Source organism: Tubulanus polymorphus, chromosome 8 (assembly GCF_964204645.1).
Source record: "Tubulanus polymorphus chromosome 8, tnTubPoly1.2, whole genome shotgun sequence".
Taxonomy (NCBI): domain Eukaryota; kingdom Metazoa; phylum Nemertea; class Palaeonemertea; order Tubulaniformes; family Tubulanidae; genus Tubulanus; species Tubulanus polymorphus.
Genome location: NC_134032.1, coordinates 9364692 through 9382123, shown reverse-complemented (window position 1 = coordinate 9382123; position 17432 = coordinate 9364692). Strand labels below are relative to the sequence as shown.

Here is a 17432-nt window from a genome sequence, read left to right as displayed (position 1 = left end):
TAGTATTCGAATAGGTTTGACGAGGATGACCAAAAGGTGATTACATGATGCATAGACAAGCTTGCCACAGCTCCCTTCGCTGATTTTTCAGCTCATGTGCGGGGGGGACCTAGAGCCTATAACCTGAACATTGCGCAGCGCAAAATGCCTTGGACCTGATTTGATGTTCGCTCGTGCGTGGAGGGGGCTTACCTTCTGGTCCGAGAGGCCACCATCTACCCATGCAGGATCTTAAGCTGCGATCACACGAACATTTTTGGCCCGGGCCAAATTTGGCCCGGAACAACTGTTCACACGGGTGCCAAATGGGCCCGAGCCGGTTTGACCCGGGCCAAATTTGGCACGACCAAAAACGTCAGGCCAGGCCTGAGCCAAATTTTAACACCAGACAAATGATTGCGTTTGAATTGCTGGCACCGGAAATGACCCACTCCGCTTTGTTTGAGCATTATTTAGTATCGAGTGAATGGTTTGCGTGTGAACGCACTCTCTAATTAGGCACAGGCCAAATTTGGCCCGAGCCTGATCCGTGCCAATTTTGCCCGGGCCAAATTGTGTCCGTGTCATCGCAAATATTATCCCCAGCAATTCGAGGAATTGAACTGCCCTGTCCTGGGTCTAAACATTCCTTTCCCAATTAGAGCCTATCCTGCTCATTTAACTTCCCGGAACAATTCCTGATAGTTTATTGATAATTTATTATTGTATTTTTTCTGTATGATTTGCAGGCTAAATTTCGAGCGTCGGTGTTGTGGGTTTTGTCGAAAGCGTACAATGGAACGATACCGCACGATCAGAGGGATCTGTTCTTCGAGGACCAACAGGTAACCAATCGAATGGAAAAAAAATTGCCGACGAACACCGACTAAAAAAGTAGGAATCGTCATGCGCAAATAGTCCATTCTGAATAACTTTACGTGAGATTCATTTCATTCCGAAAATCTTTACCTGACGGCCTTGAGATTCATCTCATTGATGAGTCGAAGAAAGTGGATGGCTCCAAGAATATCCGAATCAGGGTGGCATCTTTACCAGTAACATCCTGCATTCAGTCCAGTTACCTAGGCCTTTGATATCTAGTTCGAATCCTCGACGATGAATTTTGTTTTCAATCTCTAAGTCCCTTGCGGAGGGTGCAGCTATACAGAAAACCCGTTATCGCTGCTTTGCAGCTATATTTGGTATTGTTTTCGCTAACCGTATTTATGTATTTTTTAGGGCGCGTGGTACGTTAAACCGCAGTTGATGAATTTGATGACATCCGGTGAACTGTACTGTTCGGCCTGCGCGAATATATTCCAAGAATCTCCGGCTAAATGGCACGGTAGGTATTCATAATACAACCCCCGTTCCCAGGGCGTGGGCAAGATGAACTCAATCTCCGGCCCTGCTCAGGGGTTGATCCAGGGCCACTAAATGATTATGGTTAATAGCGCAATCAAATGAAAAGGCATAAACTTAAAGAACGGCCATGTCCTACGACAAGAGACAAAGTTTCTCAAAATTTTGAAATTTCATTATGTTCTAATGCATTTTTCTGGCTATTGATCAGCATAGAAGAGAAGTGCGCTGGACTAGACTTGAATGTTATAGATTAGGGGCTGGTTCCATGGTCATGGCTTGAACTTAATACCAGTCTAAGCTCATTTCAGATCTATAGCCAATCTAGCAACTTAATATCTAAGATCACTTTTTGACCAAAGTCTCTACTATGGAACCAGCCCCGGTGGCCAGTGTTCATGCATATTTTTTTTACATAAAATGGGCAGCTCCGAGAAAAGGGCCTATCCGTAGCTTTGAAAACAGGCTTAAACCATCTAGAAGCTAAACCCTCGTAAATGTGGCTTTTTCGACAAAATTCTCAACAATTTCGAATCGGTGTATTCAGTGTATTTTAAAACGTTGTTATTATTTTGCATGGATTTTCGATAATTTCGGCGTCAATAGAAAAAGGTATGTTTCCCCCTTCCCGTCGGAATGGTGCATATCATTTTTCCGAAGTATTTTTAAGTTTGTTGTTAGACGTTTAGAATATTTTTTTTCCATTAATGTTGTGCTTTCCGTGGCAAATTTTGTTGAATCTTGAATTTGCACGAAAAAAATTTCTGTTAATAAATGTATTTTGTGCAAGGACATTTTCTGTGTATATGCGTTGAAAACTTGGGTGTGTTCCCGTCCTAAAAAGCATTATTTATTCGTATCTGCATGCGTATTAATAAACTAGATTATTCATCCCAAGTCTGGGTTGCCGCCTTTTTAGAAGTAGTTTCCCGGTTGTGGAAAAAAGTACCGTCAAAAATTAACCAAGTACCTCTTTTTCGACCCTTCCCTGGCTCCGCTTGTATCCCAACTTATGCCGCAGGTGTGTTGAACTTTTTAGATGTAGAAAAGTACCCAGTTCTACAGGAGTCCAGAGATTTGATGATCTTACTGGAATTCATCCAGAGCTGCCAACTGTTCCTGATTTTCAGTATTTTGCACTTGCATCTTAAAACTAGAAATACTGATGCGATTTGTTTGATGCGTGCAGAAATATGAAAGATGTTACCGAGGGTCTTACTGTTGATAATTGATTTATTCGAACATTTCTTTCAAATCTGAATGAAATGTTAATGAAAGGAATTCAATTCGTAACTGATAGCACTCTTCAGAGGTTGGCAGCTCGCTGTTTCATCATCATATTTACTGTGACACTGGACTTACACTTCGAGGGTGAAAATTTGTTTACCTCCGATGTCTTAATCCTTACTGGGTCCGGTTATTCTGCATAGGAGATCGAAAAATATTTAATCCTAGGTTTAATGATTTTTTTTCTTTCGCTCGTAGGACATTCCGGCGTGATACAGAGTCTGTCGCGGAAAGGAATCTACGTCGAAGACGAAAACGATTCGGCCGTCACCGAGACGGCCCTGATGCACACAGCCCCTTTCAGAATGGTACGTACCCCTGTCCCTTATATCTCATCTATTCCCGACGGTGAAAAATCTCGTTTAAAGCCGAAGACACGCGGAACTCGGGTGGAGGTCGCCATTTTGCTATCACGTGAACCACGTCGAAGAGCCGTGATTGGCTGGTTAATACAGCGCTCGAGGCGACTGATCGCCGTCCCCTGACACACTGAGCCATTCTGTCACCAGTGACGAAATCCAACATGTTGGACTCAGGCGATCTCGTCGGCCGACTAAATCGCCAAAGGCGATTGCCCGGACACACTGGGCGATTTTACCGACGATTTCGGGTAGAAATTTTTTGAGAAAAGTAAAATCATCAGTAGACTGCGGGGCTTATTAGAATGATGACTCTGAAAACAAAGTTAAAAAGATCGGCAATAGTCAGGCGTGAGGTTACAGACTCCTACAGACTTTGCTGCGCTATTGCGACACGTGTCCCCTGGAGATGATTTGAAAATCTAAAGAAATTCCACCCCGGTGCGTTGAATATCGGGCATACCACTTTAGGGCATCTACACCGCAGTGCGGTGTATTGTTGGCATACCAATTTACGGCATCTACACCGCAGTGCGGTGTATTGTTAGTAACTAATATCTTAACATGTTTGACAGGTGCTTCCGTCCACCTTTCAAACAACTAATACGTAACATGAACCTGTAAAATACATGTTACTATATCTAGGTCAGTGGTCCGCCTGTTAATCAGCCGGGTGTTCTCATATCCATGAAAAAAGCCCCGTTTAATCTGGTAAGTAGGTCATCCGACCGTCGCTAGGTGGAGGCACTATAGGTCTCGGTGATTGTAGCGTCGTTCGTTTCGTCGTTTGTTAATCGTCGTCACAGGAACTGAGTGAATATTTCTCATCCTGTAATCCTGAAATCTTCGGTGTCGGCAATGTGAAAAATTATTTTTCGATTTGAAAATTTCTTCCACCTGCGAAAATGTTTCGATCGAAAGAAGGATTTGGAATGAACGGCCAAGTTTCCGCAGTTGCCAGAACTGTGGCACTGGCCAGTGTCATAACACAGGGAAGCCACTCTTACCAGGAAATCAGGGAATAGTCGGGGAATTTTGTCCAAAAAAAAACTTAAAAATCAGGGAAAATTTCATAAAATCAAATACTTACCCCATCTATATATGACTGTGTTAATTGAAAAGTGGCTACCCTGTAAGAGGTTTATGGGCTTTGCATGCAATCATGTCTTCGTAAAACAGACTTTACGTGACTTAGGTCTATTCTAGACTGCGAACATACCGTTGTTTGTGAATTAGTAATTGGCCCACTTAAAGATAGGGGGTTGCATGCATCTTGTCACTTGTAAATGTGTAAAATAAGAATATCTTATGTACGTACTTTCATACATAGCCCTAGTTCGATTTTAAACCACGCATGGGCTTACTGTAATTCATGAAATCGTTGCTTGCTTTACATATCACATTCAGTCCTCGGTCATGGGAATGATTATTCTAATTGCAAGGAGTAAACAGAATAAATAGTCATTTATTTCACATGTGGTTTTTGATGTTTTTGTCTCATTTAATAATTGATAATTTTCCAGTCAGCTCATATGGCTATGATTGATGCCCTGATGAAAGCCAGTATCGCGCAGTCCGTATCTATAGAAAAAGTCGTTCAATCGGTCCGGTAAGTGCAGCCCCTGACGGGCATTGGCGTTGTTGAACAGGGGTTCTAACAGTTTTCAAGTTTCAATGGGCACTTATTGGGAGGCCAACTACGAGATCTCGGACCCAGTTTGCATTTGTTAGATTTAGCATAAAGAAAACGCTGATCTTGCAGATCCTGGATACATTTCCCTGAAAAAGTTGAAAAAAAAGATCTAGTAAACTGGACTATCGTTAGTTAGTTCCAACCTCAGTTGTAAGGCAGGTTTGATAAGGTTAGCTTCGGGGTTAAAATGAGTCTTTTTCCAATTGTTTAACAAAGTTGAAGCTGAACTGTGAACCAACTGCGGAACTGAGTTCGGGATCTTAAAAACTATTAATTCTATCGACTGACATAGAAAAATTTAGAACACTGTTGCTGTTTGTTTTTCTAGTAAATTCACGAGCATGAACGCGAGTAGCGAACTGCCCTACGATGCCGAGGACGCGCTATTGTTCTGGGCGAATAAAGTTTGTCAAACGGTTAAAACGCGTTTGCTGAAACAATGGACAAACGCCTCGTCGTCGCGGCGACCAGTCGTGCCGGAGATGGAAGATCTGAAGGACGTTAGCGACGGTTGCTGTCTGGCCGTATTGTTGCATTTCTACGTTCCCGACGCCTTGAAAATCGAACGTAAGTAAAGACATTCGGGACTATCTATTATTAAGGCATCCCAGTAATGCTACCGTGGCAGTCGAACATCCACAAGGTGTCGCTAGTGTGTAGTAGGCCATCAAATTCTTTCGCAATGGAGAATTCCACTTGTGGTGAGTGAGGATGCACCAGGTGTTGCTACTACACATCAGCTACTGTTGCAATAGAGGATTCCACTTGTGGCGGGTGAGGATCCACCGGGTGTGCTAGCATGCAGCGGAATATTAACTATTGTGGTAATCATAGTGGTCAGTAGACACCACTTGTGACAAGTTATGAACCGCCAGGTGTTCGCTGGTGTGAAGTAGGCAGTCAACTACTGTGCAATGGAGGATTCAGTTCGCATTGCCGCATAGAACCGATGAGCCGTTAGTCACGCCATCTGGTGGCGGTACTCGAAGAAAACAGGAAAAAATTAGCGTTATTGTTTAATATGATTTTATTCTACGTATTTCTAATACTGGGATACAGTATATGTGTATATGTCGACAGACATTTCGTCAAGAATGCAGGAGAAACAAAGGGCCTGCTGAGTTGTGAAATTATAATTTTTTCGTAGTAACCCTCTCCGCCGCATTCTCCCTCTAACCGCTCATCCCAACAGCTCTCTAAGTTTAGCTACATTTCTGCTATTGTTCGCTTTGTTGCGTTTCAAGAAATTCAACGCGTAACGATATACGTTGGCGGTGCACGATTTTCCGCACGATCGAAGCAGATTCTGGATTTCGGCGCGTTTGCGACTGGCGACCGCCGGGTCGTCTCGGCCGTCTTTCTTCAGGAAGTTATCGACGATGAAAATGATGACTTTCTTGACGATTTCCCAGAATTTCTTCCAGTTCCACCAGGCGCGACGTTCGCGCAGCAGCTCGTCGACTCGGTCGGCCATCTCGTTGCTCGTCGCCTCTTGCGCGATCAAGTCGCGCGCAAACAACTCGACGTCGGCGTCCACCTCGTTGGTCGTCATCGTTGCTGCCATCGCGACGGCGAACGCCAGAATCAAAACGGACAGTGCGAATTTCATCGTCAATTTTGCGTGTGCTGAAAAGTCGAAGAGGTATAAATTTCGCTTAAGCGCGGAGCGGTTCTCGAGCTTCCATAATGATTCAAATTCAACGCACGTCTGAGAACCCGAGACCGTGACTGAGAACCCGAGATTGCTACGCAGCCAACTTTGACTCACGAGACAATAGGTTAGGCCCTATATAATGACTATAGTGAACTGGTATTAATCTCAGTGTAGAGTTAACAAATAAAAACCCGCAGTAGATATGTAGAAAAGTTTATTTTTTAACAGTTTCGGGGTTACTTCTAAACCCCATCATCTGAGAAACTAAAATGTTTTAGTTTCTCTGATGATGGGGTTTAGAAGTAACCCCGAAACTGTTAGTAAATAAACTTTTCTAAGTATCTACTGTGGGTTTTTTATAGGGTTTTATATAATGATGCAGTCCTCGATAAGAATTATCGAATTTACGGACTGGTATTAATTCTAACCACAGAGCTAAATTCATTTTCACTTCAAAAGTTAGGCCCCGAGTTAAAGATAATACCAGTCTTTGAAACCGAACCCTTGTGACAGAGGTCTTACTCAAGGAACCGCCGTCTCTGAGCCTATATGACAGCGTTGCTTACCTTTAATACGACTGACTCTCAGGAAGCTGAATTAAGCGTTGTCGGTTTCGTAAAATTTGACAGCGTTTTATAAGAATCTGCTTCGATCGTCGAATTAACTTCGCATTCATCACGCCCGACAGCGCCGATATCCGCTGCGGTCCAAGATTTACGGATAAGTAGTCAAATTCCCGTACGTACCGCTTTTCGCCTAGGACTAATCCACACTTAGAAAGGAATTTTCGGGATTTCGATGGATTAAAGGATATGCCAGGTGTGAGATAATCTGCAGCCAGTATTCAGGTTTACGAATTACAATTCCCGGATTAAAAGTTCCTCTAGTAGCTCGGATTAAATTCATGAATTGTAAATTTAATCCGAGTTTAATTTCAATGTTGTGGTAAAGAAGTTCAGCGCCCTCTAGTTGTTAGAATCCACTAGTGTCGCTAGTGCGCAGTAAGACATTGCTTACTCTTGCAAAAGAGGATTCTACTTGTGGCAAGTGAGGATCCACCAGGTGTTGCTAGTGTGCAGTAGGACATCAACTACTGTATCACGGGATGTGTTACGGGATGTGCACCCCTTCTACGTTCCCCTTGGATCCCTTGGGCTGAAAGTTGAAAATTGAAATGAACGAATTTTGTAAATCCGACTGCTGTCTGGCACTGTAATTTGAAAATCTAGTCTCCTATGTTTTTTTAGAAATACAAGTATAATTTTCATCCTCAACTCAAGTCTACTCTGGCAAATTTCGGTGTCGAAATCGTAATTTTTTTTCCATTTGCTTGAAAAAGATTTCCTTACGAAAAATTTTGCACTTTTTTCAGGAATAGTATTAGAGAAGGTGGTCGGTATAGCAGATGCGATGCACAATTTTAATCTAGTGAAAACTATCTGTGATACTCAATTCAAACAACAAATCTTTCACACAACGCCCGAAGATCTGTTGTTTCTACCATCGATTATGAAGGTCAGTAAAAAAAAGCTTTTGCAATGCAGTCGACACCTTGAAATAGACTTCGAGAAATATACTAGGCTCCCTGAAATAGAGATTTTAGGTAAAAATAGCGTAGGCTCCATGAGATAGAGTTCGAAAAATGAAGTGGGCTCTCTAGAAGAGTTCGAAAAACATAGTGGGCTTGCTAGAAAAGAATTAGAAAAGCATAGTGGATCCACTAAAAAAGAATTTGAAAAATATAGTGGACCCACTAGAAAAGAATTTGAAAAGCATAGTGGACCCACTAGAAAAGAATTTGAAAAACAATAGACCCATTAGCAAGAATTTGAAAAACATAGTGGACCCACTAAGAAAGAATTTGAAAAGCATAGTGGACCCACTAGAAAAGAATTTGAAGAACATAGTGGACCCACTAGAAAAGAATTTGAAAAACATAGTTGCTTCACTAGAAAAGAATTTGAAGAACATAGTGGACCCACTAGAAAAGAATTTGAAAAACATAGTTGCTTCACTAGAAAAGTATTTGAAGAACATAGTGGACCCACTAGAAAAGAATTTGAAAAGCATAGTGGACCCACTAGAAAAGAATAAGAAAAACAGTGGACCCACTAGCAAGAATTTGAAAAACATAGTGTACCCACTAAGAAAGAATTTGAAAAACATAGTTGCTTCACTAGAAAAGAATTTGAAAAATATAGTGGACCCACTAGAAAAGAATTGAAAAACATAGTGGCCTCACTAGAAAGAAGTGCGTAACACTTGTTATTTCTAGCAACTTGTAACAGCTTGTAAGAATAGATGTTGACTGAATTTGCTCATTCCGAAGTCCGAAGTTAGATTTCGCTTTAAATTCGTTTTTGTCGTTTTCTAGGTAAACCTGGTAACATTCCTAGCTGATTTATTCTATTTGTGCGAAGTTCAGAAAGCCGATTGCGTTAAGCGTAACGGTTCACCTCAACCGACCCTAGATAACGACCAAACAGACGGTAAGTTTGTATTCCTAGAACGAAAAATCTAAACCCTCGCTCAATTTTTTGACGCGAGAGTGATGTCTGAGTGGAACGGTACGGTAGGCTCCGCTCTAGTTGGATCTCTTTGAAAAAAGCGTAAATTCGTCCCATTCGAAAGTGATATCCGTGTTGGATGTCGCAGTATTCTGTGCCCGAGACGGATCTTCTCTGACTTGAGCGCGGTACGGAATTGGACAGTCTTCATTTCTGGTCTTTTTCGAAAAATGAAAATTAGCCTGATTTGTGGGCAATATCTGAGTTGAAACTAGGACAAAATGTGATTGAATTCTAGATATTTATTTGTCAATAATTTTCATAAACATTTTTAGAATATCTAGTAAATGTTTTATAGATATTTAATAAATAAAAAAAGAAATATATCGTAAATTTTCTGGATATTTTTCAAATATTTCACAAAATTCTGTAAATATTTTGTAACCGTTCAAATATTTTCGCAAATATTCTATAAATATTTCATGAATATTCTGTAAATGTTTTGTAAATATTGTTGTTTTTTCAAGGACGCCCGATGACGGCTAAGAAGCTGAGCGCTGTGTCGCCGGTGCAGATCAGCAACGCGACGAAAAAAAGCTTCCAGAAATTCGATACGTCGCCGAATTCTAGCGACAACGAGATTAACAAAACCGGGTAGGTTTTTAATCTGCATTTAGCTTTAAACCCCTTTGAGAAAATCGGATGCTGTCGAGGCATAATTTCAGTTGCAATGATTCACAGGGCGCGCCGCTTATGTGGAAATCAGGAAAAAAAGTCAGGAAATTTTCTTTTCTTTGAAAAAAGTCCGAGAATAGTCGGGGATTTTGTACAATAGCTAAGAATCTGGGAAAAGTGAGGGAAATTTGTAGGGGTAGCTAGATCGCGCTTAAAATCAATCAGTTTCCGTCTATGTTTTACGTATATGGCTGGGCTAATTGATTTGATTCTTATCGGATCAAGTCAGGAAAAACAATTTGCATATCAGGGAATAGACAGGGAAAAAAGCAAGCCAGAAAAAGTGGCCATAGTGGATTAGGTCTGGCGAGTGAGAAATTAATGAATTAGTAGTTGAAACATTCATCGAAATAATGGTTAACTCATTAGAGATAATGTAATATTTTGAATATAAGTTCATCGTGGCCAAATGTCTTATACAATGTCGATACGCTAAGTCGGGTTTCTATTTTTGGGCCAGTTTTTTTCTAACCACCTCAAACAATATTAGGACAACGACCTCTTTTTCCAAGAAAAAGCTCGTTTAAAGATCGCAAAGAAAAATTCAAAAATTAAGTTTTTTTATGCAAAACCAGTTTTGATAGGGTCTTAAGTTTGAATCTGATAAAAGGAAACCAGGATCTTTAGTTATGGGCTGCAAATTCTGAAGCAGTGATCTTATCAGTAGTTTTATTCAGGTTATTTCTCTGAATTTAGGAGAAATTAGAATTTGTTATTATTATTATTTCTTGTATTCCAATACAGTTTATTGTTAAATGTGGCTCGTGAGTTTTCACAATAGCGATCTTTAAATGGTTTTAACAAAAAAATAGGGCCCTTACTTCAGATTTGTGATTTAAAACCCGGTTATCAAAGGACTCTTTCATCGAAAGTTTCAATAAAAACCAGTTTTGTTGTTCTGAATAGACGCGCCCGGTATCTATTTGAGATAAGGGATTAGGAATCTATTTATTACTCCGACCATTTCCATGGTGCGTGGACAGAGACTATGAAATATATATAAACAATATTTACAAAACAACAGAAAATATAAACTTTTTTTAATAACACGTACACCATTTACAATATGTTAACTACCGGGTATGTATTAAAGTGTTGGATTTGATGAACTTAGCTAATTGCAATGTTGGACATTTTGAAATATCAAGGACACGAAAAGTTTTTAAATTCAAACGGTTTTCACGGATTTCATTCAGTAGGGCGCAGTCAACAATGAAATGTGTTTCATCGCCTAAACCATGACACAGCGAGCATATTCTATCATTTGTATCTAACTGAAAGTGTCTCTAGATGGTAGTGACAACTGCCAGCCACTAGTGTAACTAATGTCTCAATCACAGTGTAGTAGATCGCACCGAGTATTGATTTTTGCGAGACGTCTGCTCTGCTCCGGATGGTAGCGACATCTACCGGCCGTTCGGTCTGACTAAACATCTCCATCGTAGATGGTGCTGAAGCAGGGATTTCAGGTTTTAAGATGTCCGCCCGGCGATGCACCGTCTGTCCAGACTCAACCCGATTTGTTGGTACGCGCTATACTAGTATTCGAGTAGCCCCCGTCTGTTGGCGGCACACAGTTATTCATAAATTTCGTATAGATATTGCGAAGCTTTTATTTGCAGTTTGAGGAAAAAGTGTGCGCTTTGTCGCGAGTTTAACAATGAAACTCGACACTTGTCTCACGTCTGTCGATTGGGTTGGGTGTACTATAAATAGAGACGCCGTCTGCCTTGGGTTGGGCGTACTATAAATAGAAAACAATTGAAACTATTCAGGTCCCAGTTCTGCTGTCGTGCGATTGTGTTTGATTCAACTCGCGATTTAAGACCACTTGATTCGATTCAAAAATATCGCGACTCTCGAACTAGCCGTTTGTGGAACTCGATCCCGAGCTATTTTTGATTCGAATGAATTTAGGATTTATGAATTCGGCTATTGATAGCATCCATATGGAAATCATTTGTAGTATATTTCATTTTATCGATCGGAATTAAGTTTTTGCATTACGACTGAATGAGTCGTTATGTTAATGCTAATAGTGAGTCATGCGAAGAGTCATTGTTTTTAATGAATTTACTATTTGCGAAGACAGGGGCGCGTCCGGGGACTTTAATGAACTTGTCACATCCCCAAAAGAGCATTTTGATGTCCAAAAAGGCAAGGGGCTAATCAAACCAAACATCCCCAGCTGTTCTGCATTGGAAACTTTTTTCAATTTTGTCAATTCTAACAGGATGTCCAAAAAAGGCATCATTAAGGGTATTCCCGCACTGAATTGCACCGATTTTTTGTTTGTTGACAAAATGAAAAAGGGCACTCAAAAAATTTGATCGACTCGTGCAAGTCTCACAAGTGTCTCTGGGAAAGACTGTGAAAAATGTATTTCTTGAAATGGATGTACGGTTAATGAAACGATCATTCTCAGTAGGCTCGACAATCTTGCCGCTGAGCCGTATGGTTATCACGTGAATTTTTGAACATTTTCAAACTTCTGGGGCCCGTTTTATAGACTGGCACTATCTTTAACGTAGGGGTTCACTAAATTGAAAATGAATTGAGTTAGTCCCCGGGTGAAAGTTAATACCAGTCTACAAAACTAGGCCCTAGTGATGACGAACTGTTGTTGCGAATAAATCTATCGGTCCTATGGCGTCTACCCTAAACATGGTAGTCATTTAATTTTTCGAAGCTTTTAAATTTCTACTTTTTTCTCTTCGACAGTCTTCCCGCCCGTCAAGCTCCCTTGTTACCACGGCGACACGAAGACTCGCAACAATCAGAACAGACAGGTAACAACGCCGTCTACATTTACAAATTACCCTCCGATCGCAGCGAATTCATGATATTTTCAAGTATTTTTTCTTTTCTTTTTTCATTTTTCTTCTTCCTGCGGTAGCTGAATCTGAGAGGTCGTCATCTCTGCCCCCGTTAACCGGGAACAATTCGCGCATAGCGTGGGAGGAAACTCGCAAACTCGAACGGTAAGTTTCGTGAACCATTTGGTGCATCAGATCACATCTTAAAAAACAATTTCTAGGTTTTAGATGCAAATTTTGTCGATTTCTCTAATTTTCAATTGTTTTACGATTTCATTTTCATTGAAATCTATTAGATAAAATTATTTCTCAAATATGAAAACAACAAAGGTATAACTACAGAAAAATTGGATGAAAAAATAGGCCTACATATTAATTGGAAATTTTACATATTTGAGGAGGACACCCGAGCCATAAGATAAGATTTACGATAAACATTTATTCTCCTGACTAGAATATGTATAAGGACATGTACATACTTCATCATAGTTTGGTAAATAAAAAGAATAAAAAGTTGTTGATTATGTAATAATATTATACTCTCACTCAAGAGCTGTACCTGGAGGTGGGATGCCCTCCAGGGAAAAAATGTTATAAACAAAGAACAAAAGAAAAATAATGATCATAATAATAATGATAACGGATTTCGGCGTCTATTTCAGAGTATCTCCCACGTCAGGCGGCGGCACCAGTAAATCTCAATCGACCGACGCCGTTCATCGGACTTACACGAAAGCGGGAGCGCGAAAAATTGCCGAGCAACTGCGCGGCGACGCCTCGGAGAACCGCGCGGTGCCGGACAGACATTTACTAACGAACGTCAGCATCGACTCGGAATTGAGTCAAAGTTTCGACGACGCGTCGACTCTTCGTTTGAGTCAAATCGAGACTCCCCGCGACGACGACGATGGGTTCGGTTATCGCGACGAGCAGACGTCGTCAGCGGCGGCCGCCAATCGACCGACGTCGTTCGTCGAGCCATTGATGCCCGCGAAAACGCGTCCGTCGAAGGAAAAAAATGTCAACCACTCGAAAGAGTTCGAACGAGGCGATAAACGCGCCGAGCGAAGTCCACCGGCAGCGGGCGTTGTAACAGCGGCAGGATCTCCGTCGAAACGCTCGTCGAAGAAACGTTTGAGTCAAGACGTTGCCGCGACGACGCGTTGCGAGTCGAGTTCCGACGACGAGTTTATGACACCAGTCGCGTCGGATCCGCCGAGTTTAATCGAGTCGTTAGAATCGACGCCGAAGAAACAGGTTCCGTCGGTCGCGACGGCCGTGCAGAGAGTTCTATTGTCGCCGCGAACGGGTGGAGAGGCGTTTTACATCGACGCCGAACGCAACGTCGAACGACCGATCAAAAAGGAGAGCCCGAAACGACGCAAACCGGTCGCAGTGACGCAGAGTTTCACGCGTCACGATCGCCAGCTGACGCCGGAGGAGGCGCGAGCGGCCGGGTTACCGGTGATCGGGCAGCAGACGGATCGTCTGAACGGACAGCAGACGGATCGTAGCGGCGAACAGCTTACGTATCATCAGCAGACGACGGACGAGAACGGACAGCAGACGTTCGGTGCGCCCGTACGCAGTGGATACGAATCTCAGAGTTCGAGCGATTTCTCCGATCACGAATCGAGCAAAATACACCGCGATCACCGCTCGAAAGAATCGGCCGCGCAGCAGCAACCACCGCAACCGCAACAAACCCGTCTACCGGAGGGATTCTTTCTCGGCGGCGATTCCTCGGGAGGTCGCGCGCCAACGTCGTTTTACATCGACTCGAAGACGACCGAGTCGACGAACGAGAAGCCGTTGTGCGAAGTTCACGGTAACGCGGCCGTCGTCGCCAAGCAGAACGCGACGAATTTCTCGTCGATCAAGAAGCAGCCGTCACGCGATAACGACTACGACAATTCGGCGATCGTTTTGAGTCAGCATTCGCACGAGTTAACCGCGTCGGACGCGACTTCGTCAACGACGCCGTCTGCGCCGCGGATATCGCTGAAGTCTCAGTTTCATAAATCGAAAAGCGGCGCCGGCGTCGAGGGTAAACCGGTGAAAAAGACTACGTTCGCCGCGCTGCCGAATCAGACGACGTGGCAGGAGAACGTGTTAAAAATGGCCGAGCAACAACAATCAGACCAGAACAAAGAGAATAACTCGACGGCAGGATCGACGACGACGACGGCCGGTGCGCCGGGCGTGCCCGTCGTCACCGAGTTGTCGAGCATCCGCTTGAAATTGGAGCAGAAACGACGCGCGATCGAATCGGAGAAGCGCAAAATGGAGCAGCAGATGAGCAAAGAGCGTCAGAAACTCGGCAAACAGGCGTTCTTCCAGGTCGTCGCGAAGTCGCGTCGTCAACCGGATATCGTCGAGGAGGAATCGGACGCGAGCGCCGCGAGTCCCGCGTTGGCGAGGGATAGTAACCGCACGCCGCCGGTGAACGCGGATGCCGACCCGGCTAACGCGCCGGAGAAAGCGCAGCCGCGTAAGAAGTTCTCGCGCGAGGATATCCAAGCGACGATCGAAGGGGTGAAGAATCGCTGGTTCAAAGACGACGAGTCGGTCGCGAGGAAAAAAAGCGCGGAGCCGCCGACGGACTCGCGGATGGAACGGGCGAAATCGCTTCCGCCCGAGCAGACGGAGGTCGATCAGCAGACGGAGCAGCGGCGGCCGTCGTTGATAACGGCGGCTGACCCGACTCAAAGACGGCCATCAGCGGATGCATCGACGCCTCAGCGACGACCATCGCTGGTTGACCGGCAGACGGATGACAGACGCTCGTCGACGGCAGACGACGGTATGAACGTCGACGAGTACAGCACGTCGCTGGAGAAACTGAACAGCAGCTTAAGCGAATTACAAGGGGAGATCATGAAACTGTCGCTTCAACAAGAGCAGATCAAAATGGTCGCGTCGACGTCACCGAAGGGTTCGCCGCGCGGTTCGTCTCACGCGTCGCCGCGCGGCTCCGTGCAAGATCTGTCGACTCGTTCGCCGCCCGAGAAGTTTTACATGAAACCGGCGGCGCCGAGTCAGCCGACGCCGCCTCCACCCCCGCGCCAAGAGATACCGCAACCGGTCGCGCCATCATCAGGCATCTCGCCCCCGCATCCTGAGTATCGCATGCCCGGGTATACGCAGCCGGCGCCGAGCCCGTACATGCACCACGGGCAGCAGTTCGCGCCCGATTATCACCACCCGTATCCGCCCGCGTCACATATGGGTCAGTACCCGCCCGGAATGGTCGCGCCGCTACCCGGTCAACCCGGTTACATGCCCTATCCAGGAATGCCTCCCCAGTACCAACACGCACCGCACATGTACCAAGCTACGTTATATACCGCCGGGCGTTTCATGCCCGGGCAGCCGTATATGCCGCCGCAGGCACCGACTTATGCGCCACCCGCTCCCGTTTACACGAGTAATTATCAGCCGAACACGAGGCCACACGCCACAGCGCAAACGTACACCGTAAATACCCAACAGATGGCGCCGCTGCCTCTACAGTCGACGCCGTCTCCGAGCGCGCCATCTACGTACCAACAACCCGTCACGCCCGTTTCATCGGTAGCGAGTCAACCGAGTCCCATCACACCCGTTTCTGCTGAATCGACGCCGCCCATGACGATGACGCAACAATGGGAACGGGCAGAACGCTTTTCACCCGCTAACTACGAGCAAGCGCCCGTAACGACGACGGCGGCCACCAGTCTTCCATCACCGGTGGCGCCACCTATTAGTAGTAGTAGCAGTTACGAGCGGCAGACAGAACAATTTTCGCCAGTTTTCGAACGTACGGTCGAGGATTCAGACTTTTCGACAGCTTCCGCGGCGAAAGACAATAGTTACGTTGTGAACACAAGCGGCGAGTTCGAACCGCACATCGCACCGCCAGGGGGCGCCGGCGACGCATTGGTCGGCGCGTACGACGATGAGGTCGAGGAAGACCGGGCGCCGCCGGTCGACATGTCCGGCATATCGGTCACCGAACAGGCGAAAGGCGGACTGTTCATCGAATTCGAATTGGACGCGCCGCGGAAGCCGAAACCGAAATTGCGCAATCGCCGGCCGAAGTCACGCGAGGGCAGCACCGAGCGCGCGACGACGATGATTCCAGCGAAGCATCCGAGCGATTCGTCGCCGATGAAAACATCGACGAGTTCGGCGAAATCGGATCGGTCGGATAAATCGGCGGCGGCGGTCGCCGTGACGACGACGATCAGCTGTATGAGTCGTAGCGGTGAACAATCGATGGACATCAGTCAGGACGGCTCGACTTCCGGACTAGGGAGTAACAGTCAGCAGGAGTCGGAGTCCGCGGTCGGGAATAGCCCGGCCATCGGGTTATACATCGGCGAATATCACACTCACGACGAGGTAAAGTGTTTTCAGGAATAACAGGGCCACTTGCTTAACCCTTTCAGTGCTGACTAATCAATACCCTATAGTGCTGGAGATAATTTGAAAATTTTGAATAATTCCACCGTAGTGTGTTGAATAACGGGAATACCACTATAGTGCGCCTACACCACATCGCCGTATATCGTTAGTTACTAATATTTCACTGTTCGACAGGTGCTGCCATCTTTCAAGGGAGATAAAAACTAATTACTAATAACACCAATACACGGCAGTGCGGTGTACTAGCAAAATCCATCACCGATTCATGCACTGCACTGCGGTGTAGATGCATTGAAAGGGTTATAAGGGGATGTAAGTTTAGCTGGTGGATGAATGTCGTTGTGGTGAAAACGATAATGATGGTAATGATTCAGGGTGGATGTTTACCTGGAAAACTCAGAAAAACGTAGAAAAAGACAAGCGGTTTGGGCCAGTGGTTAGAGCATTTGACTCTGTGAAGCCAGGTCGTGGGTTCGAACCCCATACTTTACCGTAGTATCCTCAAACAAAAGACTTCACTTCATCGCCTCTCTTCACCCAGGAGTAAATGGGTACCTAGATTGTTAGATGACGTTGGAGCGCTTGTTAGCTGCTCGGATGTTACTTCTCTCCAGGGAGAGACGACTGACAAAT

The 17432-nt window shown here is 44.7% G+C and overlaps 1 protein-coding gene across 1 annotated transcript in view; it reads left to right on the top strand.

Moving 5' to 3' along the window:
* Positions 1-17432, top strand: part of LOC141909927 (calmodulin-regulated spectrin-associated protein 1-like) — a 42274-nt gene that overhangs the window by 11316 nt on the left and 13526 nt on the right. Inside the window, exons 2-13 of the mRNA XM_074800607.1 lie at positions 729-824; positions 1219-1324; positions 2827-2936; positions 3633-3698; positions 4511-4596; positions 5009-5247; positions 7707-7849; positions 8709-8823; positions 9369-9495; positions 12298-12365; positions 12473-12557; positions 13055-16775. Of these exons, the coding sequence (XP_074656708.1) occupies positions 729-824; positions 1219-1324; positions 2827-2936; positions 3633-3698; positions 4511-4596; positions 5009-5247; positions 7707-7849; positions 8709-8823; positions 9369-9495; positions 12298-12365; positions 12473-12557; positions 13055-16775 (4962 nt within the window). The remainder of the gene's footprint in view (positions 1-728; positions 825-1218; positions 1325-2826; positions 2937-3632; positions 3699-4510; positions 4597-5008; positions 5248-7706; positions 7850-8708; positions 8824-9368; positions 9496-12297; positions 12366-12472; positions 12558-13054; positions 16776-17432) is intronic.